This window comes from Ranitomeya variabilis, chromosome 2 (assembly GCF_051348905.1).
Source record: "Ranitomeya variabilis isolate aRanVar5 chromosome 2, aRanVar5.hap1, whole genome shotgun sequence".
Lineage (NCBI taxonomy): Eukaryota > Metazoa > Chordata > Amphibia > Anura > Dendrobatidae > Ranitomeya > Ranitomeya variabilis.
Genome location: NC_135233.1, coordinates 548,546,094 through 548,561,157, shown reverse-complemented (window position 1 = coordinate 548,561,157; position 15,064 = coordinate 548,546,094). Strand labels below are relative to the sequence as shown.

Below are 15,064 nucleotides of genomic sequence, written 5' to 3'. Positions count from 1 at the left end.
TGGTAACTGGGTCAGGTGCGGAGGTGAGGCGTCCCCCCTGGGAGTCGCTGCACTGAGTACCTACGCCTGAGGTAACTCCTCCGGCGCCACTCCACTCTCTTAAGGGAGGCGTATGGACTGGGGACCGTTCAGGCATGGGATGCCCCATCGGCAGCTCCTGTTATGATCCTAGTGGCTGAGGATCACAAAACGGACTAGCTAAGTTTATGAACATAGACACGAGCTCTAGGGAGGTGGTAACTGGACTGACCGCAAACCTGATCCTAACCAACACACTAAAGGTAGCCGGTGAACGTGCCTAAAATTCTGGACGTCTCGACGCAGCCTGAGAAACTATCTACTCCTGGAGGGAAAGTAAGACCTCACTTGCCTCAAGAGAAATCACCCCAAAGATATAGGAAGCCCCCAACAAGTAATAACGGTGAGGTAAGGGGAAAACACAAACGTAGAAATGAAAACAGATACAGCAAATGAGGCCCGCTAATACTAGATAGCAGAAGACAGATAGGGAACTGTGCGGTCAGTAAAAAACCCTATGCAAAATATCCACGCTGAGAATACAAGAACCCCCACACCAACTAACGGTGTGAGGGGAGAAACTCAGCCCCCTAGAGCTACCAGCAAGCAAGGAAATCACATATTAGCAAGCTGGACAAGAAACAAAAATAAACCAAGAAACATATGACCACTGATGGTCAAAAAATGAACCAAGCAAAACTTAGCTTCTCTTGAAGAGACTGATAAAGAAGGACTGCAGGAAAGCTCCAAAATAGCACTGAAGACATTGACAGCAGGCAACAACTGAGAGTCCAGGTGAACTAAATAGGAAACCAGCTAACAGATAACGAGACAGCTGATCAAGCCTCAGACCTGCAGAATGACACAAAGAGCCACCAGAGGGAGCCCAAAGACAGCACTCACACAGTACCAGTTGTGACCACAAGAGGGAGTCCAAAAACAGAGTTCACAACAAGCTCCCATGGATCCAACTCCTCCAACGGGGGCATGTCGGAGTAATCCTCCGGTGACTGGGTCGGTGCGGGGCCATTCTTTTCCGTAGGCCTTCTCTGGTCTCCAGTCCCACCTCATCTGAGTCATAGTTTCGTTTCTTAGGTCTCCGCCTGCCATAGAAGATCAGGAGGCGGGTCTCAGCTGCTGACGGACATGTCCTCAGGATACAGAAATATTCAGACTGGGCGGCTATTGTCTTTCGCGCTCTCCAGCTCGTGTACGCCCACTTCATGCCCCTCTTCTTCTCCTGCGCTCCTCGTAGCACTGTAATGGCGGCGGTTTTGGCGGGCATTTTTGGCGGCAAATAGCAATACACAGTCTTTGCAATAAATCGCAGTTCAAGCACAATTCAGACACAGTTCCAAGGCACACATGACCTGATTCTTCAGGCTTAAGTAGATCCTGTTCGTGATGCCAAGTTGGAGCGCCCCCAGACTCAGGGCCACGGGGTACTCAGTACTGGGCCTCTCTGTCTCGGTCCTGGGGTTGTCACGGTGGCTAGACCCGGTCCGTGACCCTGCTAAGGGGTGTCCAATGAAAGGTGTGATGATGGTGCGTGGTGCAAGGTGCGATGAATAACGAGGACACAGGGTTGCAGTCTTTACCTCTTTACTGAAGGCTTCAGGATCCGCAATCCAGAGCACTGCTAACAGGGCTGGCTGAGACCGGCCGGTCTGAAGGCACATCCAGAGATCCCTTTGCAGGTGGAAATCAGTGCCTACCTTCTAGCGCCTGTGTGTTGTAGTACCTCCCTGCTGAGCACCACGGGATAGTCCTCACAACTGTTGTGTCTGTTTCTGATGTTCTTTCTCTCCGTCCCCCAGATGATTTGGCTAGGACGCACCCATATGACTGGGTAGGCCTGGAGTTATTCTGGGACCCTAGAGACGCCCCTCTCCCACAATTGCCTCCGTTGTCTGCTTAGGTGATTTAGGTGAGACAGCCAACCTAAAGTTAACTGTCCTGCCGCTGTTTGAAGTAATGCTTGGAGCCCAATGCTTCCTCGGCATTCAGGCCACCGGCTACGCGCCTCAGTAGGATGTTGCCACGATCTTAAGGCACGACTCCTACTGGTTCTATTCTCCTTTGTGCTGTGATCTCGTTTCCCACTTCTCCACAATAAGCCTCGCTTTGTGTCCTTTCTTAAGATGCCACCGCAACGGCTGCAGGCGCGGCTCCGTAACGTTCTGTCCTTTTCACTAGGTCACTGCCAGGATCCCACCCCTGACAGAGACCCCCCTGAATCTTCCCAGGAACTCCCTCTCTCACAGGATGTTGCCTGGGCAAAACCCAGTCAGCTTCTCCCTAACTTCCTATCCAGCCCCCAGTTTTACCAGAGTGTGAGGAGTGGCCTAATACATAGAACCCTTTGCTCCCCCTGGTGGCCAGAGTGTGAAGTGTAATGTGTGACTGTGATAGCTGGTCAGGTGAACTCCTTTAGTGCCATCAGACGTACCATCACTCCCCCTAGTGGCGGAGCATCAGTACTGCAACGACCAGGACTCTGGGGCGCTGCATTAGTGTCTCTATTGTAACCATGCACACTGCCTTATCAGACATGAAGAGGATGGGAACTGTAGTGCTACTTATAGGGTCAATACAGACTTTTAGGATTGCTACGTCCAATAGGTGGCACTAGAGTTCCCATCATCTTCATGTCTGATAAGGCAGTGTGTGTGTATTAATTTCCCAGAAGAGCATTGCATGGCCTAGAACTCTCCTTACTTTGATATGTCACTCTCTACAAGGAGGAACTTTTCCTCTTAGAACCTAGTCTTACCATGTAACAGACCTCTGACCTTCCTCAATGCATTGCTCTCTGATAAAGGGGTCTTTTGGAATTTGTTCAAATTCAACCAATAGCAAATATGTAAATAATAGTGATAAGCGAATATACTCATTACTCGAGATTTCTCGAGCATGCTCGGGGGTCCTCCTAGTATTTTTTACATCTGTTAGCCAGCATAAGTACATGTGGGGGTTGCCTGGTTGCTTAGGGAATCCCCACATGTACTTATGCTGGCTAACAGATGTAAATCATTCAGCTGCGACAAGAAAAATTAAAACTCCGAGCACTAAAAAATACTCGGAGGATCCCCGAGCGTGCTCGATAAATCTCGAGTAACGAGCCTCTGATTGGCTGTAGTGGTCACAGATGAAGCACGTCATGTGATCACCCCAGTATGAGGGTAGAGACCTGCAGGAGACTGTGGAAGATTTCCTTTTTTTCTAACAAATTTCAAAATTTGGATTTTATTACTCCGTTGGCTAGAAAATATATCGCAAACGAATGTCAAAAGCATTGTATGTAAAATATTGATAAAGTAACAACATATGTTTATCTATATAGAAATACATATTGTAAAACTCTGCTCAAAGGAGTTTGTTTTTCTTGGCAAATCTTCATTTCTCTTCTATGCCCTGTATCAGATCTGTCCTTCAAGAAGCCTGGTTGGATCACAAATACATGACTGCATATGTAACGGTCTCCTATGAACGGTGCGTCAGGGTCACACTGACTGTGCTCTGGATCCTAGTTACCCTGATCATTGCTTTGTTTGTTCCTGACATCAGCGAGATCATCTCTGTCATAGGAGGAATCAGTGCTTTCTTCATATTCATCTTCCCAGGTACACCTTCCCCTGATCAAAATGCCTTAAAGTCAGCAAGATTTTAAGCCCCTAACTTCTTATATCAGCATGTAGCTCTTTCGAAGACTAGTTCAGTAATACACTTACAAGGCAAGGCCATCCATTCCTCCAGTAATGATTGATCCGCATTGAATTGATATTCAAATGAGGCTGAAGGGCTATTTGTAGATCTGAAGTCTGTCACTCCAGCTCTATTCCCTTCCCAGCTCTGCCACCTCCTACTTGACTGACAGCCTCTATGCTGTATGACTTCAGTCAAAGAAGCTTTAAGTCAAGTAGGAAGAGAGGCAGCGCTGGCAGGGAATAGAGCTGGAGTGACAGTTATTGGGAAAATTGCACCACTTCATCTATGATGGGGAATCTGTTAGCAGACATTTATAACATTCATCCTATTCTATTGGCATTGCCACTGAAGTCCTACTTGTCACCATCGCTGGAAATTATTTTCTATGCAAATAAGGGCACCAGAGCCTCCGTCACTAATCAGAATCCTACCCTTAAACTGACAGGCCTGGACTTAAGTATTTTTAGAATTTTATGCAAATGTCATTTGTGACACTTTTTTATAAGAGCATTCATTTTTTTTATTAATAGGGCTGTGTCTAATTTGTGCTATGGAAACAGAAGCAATGGACCAGAAGAAAAAGTAAGTGATTTATATGTAATACTGCTTACATATGGGAAAGGTGCAGGCAGAGATGCATATTTCAAGTACTAATGTTGATCTGTTTCCATCTATTGTAATGTTAAACTTTTCCAGGAATTATAGTTTATTTTAAATACAAAAAAAAAAAAAAAAATCTGTGCCAGGATTATGGGGAGAACACAGGTCAACATGTCATGGCGCCTCCACTACCCAAGTCACTCCAGCTCTTCAAAGGCACTTCCAGCAGAACGAGTCTTTTTTTTCCTAAAACAATTTTAGGATAAAATGATGTTTCATTAGAAATTTATAGTGTTAGGCTTCTTCAGCCTCTATGTATCACAGTGCATAGACTGCAGGATGAGTTATCAGTGAGCTTGTTCTGAACTCTTCTATACAAATTCATGACCACAAAAAATGACTTGTCATATTTTATAGCATTGTAGTATGCTATATGTATGCCCCCAATTGACTATACAAGGCATATACTCTCATACACTAAAGTCCAGTCCGATAGGAATCTCTGGTCTTGATCAGCCTCCTATGTCAAACAATGTCCTCCCATCGCACTCCTGTTTAGGTGCACTTGTGTCCTGCTGAGGGCACAGCAAAGTACTCAAGCACAGTAGGACAGAAGTGCACCTACATAGGATCGCAATAGGAGGATACTGTACGTGTGACATAGGATGCATCATTCACGCGAAGCAGGTAAGGAGGATGGAGATCATAAGACGAGGACCCGAATCAAGACCAAAGACTCCCATTGGATCGGACCTCAGTGTATGTGAGTAGAACTTCTTTTTTGTGACTTGGATAGAGAATTGGGGACATGGATAACCATACTAGAAAGCTGTAACAGAGGGTGTACAGGTGCTGGCCCAATGTTGGGAAAACCTGGTGACAGGTTCCCTTTAACTCATTCTGCAGCCATATCTGTGCTATAATGCATAGAGGATGTAAAAGCTAAATGGCTAAAACATTTATTGCATATCTGATTTTAATCAAAGAACAAACATTTGTGTAAAAATAAAATGCCCTAGAAGGTATTCACATCCTTTTAAAGCACTGAATTGTGTTGCTGTGATGTCCACAAGACTTGGGGTGTCAGGATTACAAGCTGAAAAGGCAAGGTTCTGGGAAGAGTCCAAGAAGAATTGTCATTGCACTCGCAGGTCTCTAGTCCATCTTAGGCCATGTGCACACGCTGCGGATTCCATTGCGGAATTTTCCGCAGCGGTTTTGATAAATCCGCAGTGCAAAACCGCTGCGGTTTTTACTGCGGATTTATCGCGGTTTTTATTGTGGTTTCCGCTGCGGGTTTTCACCTGCAGTTTCCTATTGGAGCAGGTGAAAAACTGCTGCGGATTCCGCACAAAGAATTGACATGCTGCGGAAAATAAACCGCTGCGTTTCCGCACAGTTTTTCCGCAGCATGTGCACTGCGGATTTCATTTCCTGTAGCTTTACATGGTACTGTAAATGCATAGGAAACCGCTGCGAATCCGCAGTGTGTGCACATACCCTAATTCTTATGCCTCAGTAACAATAATACAAGACCAAGTCAATAACAGGTGTGTAAAGTGTTGTGGCTAGTAGAAAAACTAACATCTGTTATACTGTGTCTCCTGTCTGCAGATCATGTCTCATCGCCTGGGGGATCATCTCCGTTCTCTGTGGAGCCTTCATATTTGGACAGAGTACGACCATTGCAGTTATGGAACTTCTGCATAAGTTCTGACATGTCACACCTATTTGTCAAATGTTCTGTCAAATCTTATTTAACTTTTCTATCCTCCTACAGGGAAATAGTAGATGTAATATGGAGTTAATGGTAGTCCCAGTCGGAATGGTGAAAAGAACAGTGCAAGAACCATATAGAAGCCAGGCTAATGGTTTTCTGCAGGTTGTAGGAGAAATCGTCCTGGAAAAAAGGGCCTTAGATGAAATTGAATCCACATACTTGTTCACATACACAATTTTTATGACATAATTGATTGAAGAATATCTATGGCAACCCACTTACAAGTATAACCAAAAAGTGAATTTCCACTTTTATCATACAAATTGTTAGTTGTAAATTCTGTACTCTAGGACAACAGCAGAAAATGAAAATCAGGACTTGAGGTCAAATATTGAGGACTTTCTGACCCCAAATTCTCTTTTGAAATAAAATTGAGGCAGAAAAAGGGTTAAAAAGGATGCCGGAGGAATACAATTACAATTTTGATCGTTTTTTGTTTTGGAGGGGGAGGCTTTGTTTATAATGCTCAGTGTGGTGTACATGTCTAATTTTATTCCGCAAGTTACTACAGCCATAAAAATGTTTTTTTTTTTTTTAATGTTTTACTACTTTTCACAATAAAAAAACTTTTTTAATTGTCGTGGCATTCTAAAATCCATCACTTTAATATTTTTGTCAATATGATTTTTTTTTTCTTTTTTAAACAAGTGAAATTGTTTTCAGCAGTACCATGTTAGGCCGGTTTCACACGTCAGTGGCTCCGGTACGTGTGGTGACAGTTTTCTCACGTACCGGAGACACTGACTCACGTAGACACATTAAAATCAATGTGTCTCTGCACATGTGAGCGTGTTTTCACAGACTGTGTGTCCGTTTGAAAAACACAGAGACATGTCAGTGTTCGTGGGAGCGCACGGACCACACAGACACCCATTAAAGTCAATGGGTCCGTGTAAAACACGTACCGCACACGGATGCTGTCCGTGTGCAGTCCGTGTGCCGTGCAGGAGACAGCGCTACAGTAATCGCTGTCCCCCCAGCTTGTGGTGCTGAAGCCAACATTCATTTCTTCTCTCCAGCAGCGTTCGCTGGAGAGAAGGAATGAAAAATCATTGTTTTTTTTATTTTTTTTGCGGTTGAAATAAATTTCCCGGTGACCAACCCCCTCCCACCCCCTCTCATAGGGGTGGAGCCGCATATTCATCACTGTAATGAGCGGCACCACGTGACCGCTCATACAGGACAAGCTGCTACGCTGAGAGGAAGCATCGAGGGAGCTGGGTGAGTATTTTATTTCCAGCGGGCGGGCGCACAGGGGGTGGGAGGAGGTTGGTTACCGGGAACTTTATTTCAACCGCTAAAAAAATAAAAAAAACAATGATTTTACATTCCTTCTCTCCAGCAAATGCTGCTGGAAAGAAGAAATGAATGGCGACTTCAGCACCCAAAGCAGGGGACAGCGCTTACTATAGCGCTGTCTTCTGCGCGGTCCGTGTGGTACCCAGTCGGCACACGGCTGCCGCACATGTGCCACACTGATGTGCCACGTGAGCAAAAGGACACGGATAACTCCGGTACCAATTTTTCCGGTACTGGAATTATCTGGACGTGTGAGACTGGCCTTAGGAGGGTACACAGGACTTATTGATTATCTCACCCATTATCCACATGTAGGTGACTTTCCTATCCCAGAAAAAACTCCTACATGTCAGAATGGAAGGCTCACCCTTGTTTGCAAACTTTTCCCAGTGTTGTGCCTCTTTGCACAACCATACCAGGTGAGCAAGATTCAAGTTGTACTTTTATCTCCAAGTAAGATTCACTCATTGGGTACACTAAGGCTCTTTCACACGTTTGTGTGGTGACAGTTTTCACACGTACTGGAGACACCGACACGTAGACCCATTCAAATGAATGGGTCTGTGCACATATCTGTTTTCATGGACCATGTGTCCAAGTAACCTACACGTCGACATGTGATACGTTGCACAAAAACATGTGGACCCATTCAAGTCAATGTCTGTGTAAACGTGTACCGAACATGGATGTCGTCCGTGTGCTGCATCAGTTTCAAATGGATGGCTGCCAGGGAAGAAGCGTTACAGTAAGCGCTGTTCCCTGGCAGCTGGTGCTGAAGACGGCTCTCATCATTCTTCCCTGCTCTGCCGGCGATTGGCGCGATCAGAGGAGAATGAGGAGTTATACTAAATTTCTAATTATGACAGCAGGTGGGGCTTTTGGGACTTAATCCCATCATCCGACACCTGCTGCTGCTAATAACAGTGACAGCAGGAGCGGATGATCGGGGTATTCCTCAGCCGTCGCCTGCGATATAACTAAATAAATGAATGAAAAACCTGACGTGAGTTCCCCCCTATTTTCTTGAACCAACCAGGCAAAACTCACAGCTGAGGGCTGTAATGCTCAGCTGTCAGCTTCTACAAGGTTGGTTGTCATAAAAAGAGGGGTCCCCATGTTTTTTTTTTTTTTTTTTATTTAAAAAAAAAAAACTCCATGGGGTCCCCCCCATTTTTGACAACCAGCCTTGCTAAAGGCTCAGAGCTGGGGGCTGGTACTCTTAGGCTGGTAAGGGCCATAGATATAGGCCCCCACCAGCCTAAAAATAGCAGCCCATAGCCGCCCAGAAAAGGTGCATCTTTTAGATGCACTTATTCTGGCACTTTGCCCGCCTCTTCCCACTCACCCTGTAGTGGTGGCAAGTGGTAATTAGTTGTGGGGTTAATGTCACCTTTGTATTGTCAGGTGACATAAAGCCTGTAGCTTAGTAATGGAGAAGTGTCTATAAGACACCTATCCATTACTAATCCTATAGTTATGTTAAATAAAGACACAGCCAGAATAAAGTCTTTTATTTGAAAAATTAGACTCCTTTAATATTCTAAATTAATCCATACTTACTGCAATGCCTAATTCCCGACGCCCTCTATCTCCTGTAATAAAAAAATTAAATAAAAATATCGCTCACCTGTCCATCGTTCTGTTCCATGCTGTAATCCATGTCTGGGGACTAAATGGTTTTCAACCTGGATGGTGCCAGGATGGACCATCCAGACTGAGAACCACTGGTGAATGAGTTGTTTGTTGGGCTCTCCATGCATATGTTCTGACTGTCACACAGCTGCTACACATGCAGCAGTGGAGCCGAACAGCTGATCAGCCAGCACACTCCAGGTATCCGGGTTCCCTCTCCAGCTTATTCCGTGAGCACTATAGCTTGCTGAATAAGCAAGGACCCAATCAAATTCAATCCTCTCTAGTGGTGGGCACCATCAACCCCCAGGTGCTTCATATTAGGTTATAACCTTGAGCTGTGAAACTGAAGAACAAAAATTCCCCGCAAAATTGTTGCTTCAGCCTCAAATTTATTTTCAGAAGGGTATCAGGAGAAAATGGACCCCTAGTCTGTTGTGAAATTTCTCCTGAGTATGCTGATACACCATGTGTGTTGGGGAAACTACAGTTCGGTCGCGCTGTCTATCTCCAAAAGGAAAGAGCAATGTTTGAGCGCAGACTTTGATAGAATGGTCTCTGGGTGTCATGTTGTATTTGGATAGCCGCTGATGTGCCTAAACAGTAGAAATCCCTGATAAGTGACCCCATTTTGGAAACTATACCCTTCAAGGAATTCATTTTGATGTGTTGGCGACCACCTTTATGCAGGTGCCTCACAGAATGATACAATATTTGGCCATGAAAGTGAAAGTAATTTTCTCACAAAAATGTTGCTTTAGCCCCAATTTTTTCATTTTCACCATGTTAAACTGGAGAAAACAAATTTGTTGGGCAATTTTGCCTCTCAACCACAATATTTCATATGTGGTTTAAAACTACTTTTTTTAGTTTACATTAGACTTGATAGCATGTTATTCCACTTTCTGTTCTGTGGTATGATTAAAAAGCATTGTTTTTTGACACACTTACCTTTTTTACGTTCATTGAAGGGGTAAACTACACTTATTGATCAGGTTGTTCCGGGCGCATCAATTCCAAATACCTGTACTTTCTTTACATTAAATATGTATTTTTGTATAATATTTTGTGATCTTTCAAAAATATTTTTACAATTTTTTTAAAAACTTTATTTTTACTTAGTCTCAGGATTGGACATCAACTTTACGTTGTCTGATTGCTGTTAATACTCTGCAATGCTTTTGCATTGCAGGTCATTAAATCTGTGAATCGCATGCATGCAGGAGGAGTGTTGACTCCTGCTCTGAGCAACAACTTGCATATCACTGTACTCGGGTGACCCCGCGGCCATATTTCGGCCTGGGGTCACCATGTGGAATATCGACACAACACTATCACAATCATACTGTGCCGAGCAGAGGGAGCTCCCTCCCTCTGCTATGCCAATTGATGTCGGTATGGATAGTGGATACAGAGGGCTTAAACGTCCGTGATCGGTGCTTGCACAGATCGTGGGCGTTTCTGCAGGGTGTCACCTATATTAGATCGCTGAAGTCTGCTACTGATTGCTCTGGTACTGGGAGTGAGCTGATGCGATCCACATGTACAGCAGTTTGCAGGAACACACCTCCCGTAGCAGAGTGCGTGTCAGATGAATGTCGTGAAAGGGTTAAGTACAGTTACAAGTGAAGGGAAAAAATTTAAAAAATACAAAAGTTCAAATCTTCATTTTGCCCCATTGAAAATTACAAAAATACATATTTGATAGATCAGACATTTCTTAATGCAGAGATATCAAAAAAGAAAATTTATTGAAATCCGTAAATGGCTTAACGAAAAAAATCAAAAGGCCAGAATTTCTCTTTTTTTTGGCCACCACAAGATTGCAATAAGATGCAATCAAATCATTGTATCTACCTAAAAATGTCAGTGGAGGGTGCAAAAAATTAGCAACTCACATCCATATCTCAAAATATGAAAACGTTATGGGATTAAAAAAAGGTCGACTTAAGTTTTTAATAACAGTGTCTGAAATTTTTCGCCATTTAAATAAAATTAAAAAAGACCAAAAGTTTGGACACACTTCTCATTTAAAGATTTTTCTGTATTTTCATGACTATTAAAATTGTACATTCACACTGAAGGCATCAAAACTATGAATTAACACATGTGGAATTATATACTTAACAAAAACATGTGAAACAACTGAAAATATGACTTATATTCTAGGTTCTTCAGGTGTGATGGTGTGGGAGTGCTTTGCTGGTGATACTGTTGGGGATTTATTCAAAATTGAAGGCATACTGAACCAGCATGGCTACCACAGCATCTTGCAGCGGCATGCTATTCCATCCGGTTTGCATTTAGTTGGACCATTTATTTTTCCACAGGACAATGACCCCAAACACACTTCCAGGCTGTGTAAGGGTTATTTGACCAAGAAGGAGAGTGATGGTGTGCTACGCCAGATGACCTGGCCTCCACAGTCACCAGACCTGAACCCAATCAAGATGGTTTGGGGTGAGCTGGACCACAGAGTGAAGGCAAAAGGGCCAACAAGTGATAAGCAGCTCTGGGAACTCCTTCAAGATTGTTGGAAGACCATTCCCGGTGACTACCTCTTGAAGAGAATGCCAAGAGTGTGCAAAGCAGTCATCAAAGCAAAAGGTGGCTACTTTGAAGAACCTAGAATATAAGACATAATTTCAGTTGTTTCACACTTTTTTGTTAAGCATATAATTCCACATGTGTTAATTCATAGTTTTGATGCCTTCAGTGTGAATGTACAATTTTAATAGTCATGAAAATACAGAAAAGTCTTTAAATGAGGTGTGTCCAAACTTTTGGTCTGTACTGTATTCATACATACATAGTAAAAATTGTTGGTATCCCTCATTTAATGAAAGAAAAAACCCACAATGGTCACAGAAATAAATAACTTGAATCTGACAAAAGTAATATTAAAAGATCTATGAAAATGAACAAATGAAAGTCAGACATTGCTTTTCAGCCACGCTTCCACACAATAAAAAAAAAATAAAATAAAACTTATGAAATAGGCCTGGACAGAAATGATGGCACCCTTAACTTAATATTTTGTTGCCCAACCTTTTTGAGGCAATCACTGCAATCAAACGATTCCTGTAACTGTCAAAGAGACTTCTGTACCTCTCAACAGGTATTTTGGCCCACTCCTCAAGAGCAAACTACTCCAGTTGTCTCATGTTTTTGAAGGTTGCCCTTTCCAGATGACATGTTTCAGCTTGTTTCCAAAGATGCTCAATAGGATTTAGGTCAGGGCTTCTAGAAGGCCACTTCAAAATAGTCCAATGTTTTCCTCTTAGCCATTATTGGGTGTTTTTAGCTGTGTATTTTGGGTCATTATCCTGTTGCAAGACCCATGACCTGTGACTGAGACCAAGCTTTCTGACACTGGGCAGCACATTTCTCTCTAAAACCCCTTGATAGTCTTGATTTCATTGTACCCTACACAGATTCTAGGCATCTTGTGCCAGATGCAGAAAAGCAGGCCCAGAGCATAAGAGCCTTCTCCATGTTTCACAGAAGGGACACTGTTCTTTTCTTGATATGCTTCATTTTTCCATCTGTGAACATAGAGCTGATGTGCCTTGCCAAAAAGTTTTATTGGTCTCCTCTGTCCATAGGACATTCTCCCAGAAGCTTTGGCTTGTCAACATGTAGTTTGGCAAATTCCAGTCTGGCTTTTTTGATTATTTTTTATTTTCTTTCAAAAATGGTGTCCTCCTTGGTAGTCTCCCATGAAGTCCACTTTGGCTCATACAATGACGGATGGTGCGATCTGACACTGATGTTCATTGAGCTTGACGTTCACCTGTAATCTGTTCATAAGTTTTTCTGGGCTCTTGTTACCATTCGTATTATCTGTCTCTTTGATTTGTCATCAATCGTCCTGTGGCCACGTCCAGGTAGATTGGCTACAGTCCTATGGATCTTAAATTTCTGAATAATATGTGCAACTGTAGTCACAGGAACATCAAGCTGCTTGGAGATGGTCTTATATCCTTTACCTTTTTAACATGTTTGTCTATAATTTTTTTTCTAATTTTCTTGAGACAACCCTTTCCTTCGCTTCCTCTGGTCCATGTTGAGTGTGATACACACCATGTCACCAAACAGCACAGTGAGTATCTCTAGCCCTATATACAGGCCCACTCACTGATTCCAAGATTGTAGACACCTGTGATGCTAGATAGTGGACATGCCTTAATTTAACAGGTCCCTTTTGTCACATTATTTTCAGGGGTACCATCATTTCTGTCCAGACCTATTTCATGAGTTCTTTTTTTTCAATTGTGTGGAAGCATGGTTGAAAAGCAATGTCTGACTTTCATTTGTTTTCATAGATCTTTTATTACTTTTGTCAGATTCAAGTTATTTCTGTGACAATTGTGTTTTTTTTCTGTCACTAAACGAGGGGTACCAACAATTCTGACTACGTGTGTATAGAGGTTTGGTATCTGCCTCATCATACTGACTTGGGGAATCTTATTGTCTGGTCAGTTTTCTCATATAGTGAACAAAGTAGATACAATTTTTGTAGGATTGCATATTTTTAAAATTAACACACTTTCCAGTGCATCATATGATAAAATGAATTAGGTCATTCAAAAGTACAACTCGTACCCCAAAAAACAAGCCCTAATATGGCTATATTGATGGAAAAATAAAAAAAGATCATGGCTCTTGGAAGAAGATGAGGAGGAAAAAAAAATTCAAAATCGTGAAAGGGGTTAAAGGAATGTTAATTTCCATGATCTGGTTTCAGTCCCCAGTGCTATCAATTAGTAAGTTATAGGAGAAGGGAACTACAGTCACAGATGAAAGTGTTTGCATCCTTGAAATTATTTCAGAAATTGAAGTATTTTCTCCCAGAAAATTATTGCAATTATACATTACACACTTTTATTTAAGCCAAATTGAACATCATTTCACACAAAATCCCTAAACTGGCACTCTCAACTTAATATTTGTTTGCAGTTATTTATTCCAAAGTGTGTGCAATCAATCGCTTGCTGTAACCATCAACAAGCGCCTTACACTTATCAACTGGAATTTTTGTCAAACTGCCTGTTTGACAGCAAGAATTTCTTAGGAAATTGATTGGGGCTGCTTATCCACCATTCGGACTATAATGCATTGCAACCTTTCACCAATTTTTCTCTGCTGTCCATGTCCAGGGAGATTACAACTTATGGTAATATAGCTAAACTTCTTGATTATATTGTGCCCCGTGGAAAAAGGAAGATTTCTGGAGATGGACTTGTAACCTTGAGGTTGTTGATAGTTTTCAATAATTTTGGTTCTCAAGTCCTCAAACAGTTCTCTTCTCCACTTTTTGTTTTCCATCCTTAGTGTTACACACACACACACACACACACACACACACACACACACACACACACACACACACACACACACACGCAATGCAAAGATTGAGTCAACTTCTCCCCTTTTTATCTGGTTTCAGGTGTGATTTTCATATTGCCCACATCTGTTACTTGACACAGGTGAGTTTGAATAAGCATCGCATTCTTGAAGCAAAGATGTCTAACCACAATTTTGGAAAGGCTCCAACAATTTTGTCCAGTCTATTTTGGGGGTTTTATGTGAAGTTATGCCCAATTTGCATAGTTTTCTCTTTTTTTGCGCTGTTCCAATACACACAAAGGAAATGAACGTGTGTATAAGAAAATATGTGTGATTGCAATCACTCTCTGGGATAAGTACTTCATTTTCTGGAACAATTTCAATGGCGCCAACACTTTCGGCCAGGACTGTATGTATGTATTCTGATAGAGTAGCCCTCCTCCCCTTAACCTCACATCTTGAATGTTGTAAGGCCCTTGAGTGAACCCATCCATCCAAAGTTAGGGTGTTGATCAAATATGAAGCAACAACTCTCCTGATGCTGAGACATCTGGGTGTTACTATTTCATGACCATTAACAATCTCCTGTCCCATGAATGATTTTTAAAGGAACAGCAATAATTTTAATAAAAACTGAAAAAAAACAACAGTTTATCGCAAAAATTAGGGAATCCAAAG

The 15,064-nt window shown here is 42.5% G+C and overlaps 1 protein-coding gene across 1 annotated transcript in view; it reads left to right on the top strand.

Moving 5' to 3' along the window:
- The window catches only part of SLC38A8 (solute carrier family 38 member 8), a 211,925-nt gene extending 204,999 nt beyond the window's left edge, over positions 1–6,926 (top strand). Inside the window, exons 8-10 of the mRNA XM_077288179.1 lie at positions 3,442–3,641; positions 4,257–4,308; positions 5,941–6,926. Coding sequence (XP_077144294.1) covers positions 3,442–3,641; positions 4,257–4,308; positions 5,941–6,043 — 355 coding nt within the window. The 3' untranslated portion in view covers positions 6,044–6,926. The remainder of the gene's footprint in view (positions 1–3,441; positions 3,642–4,256; positions 4,309–5,940) is intronic.
- Positions 6,927–15,064: the final 8,138 nt, after the last annotated feature.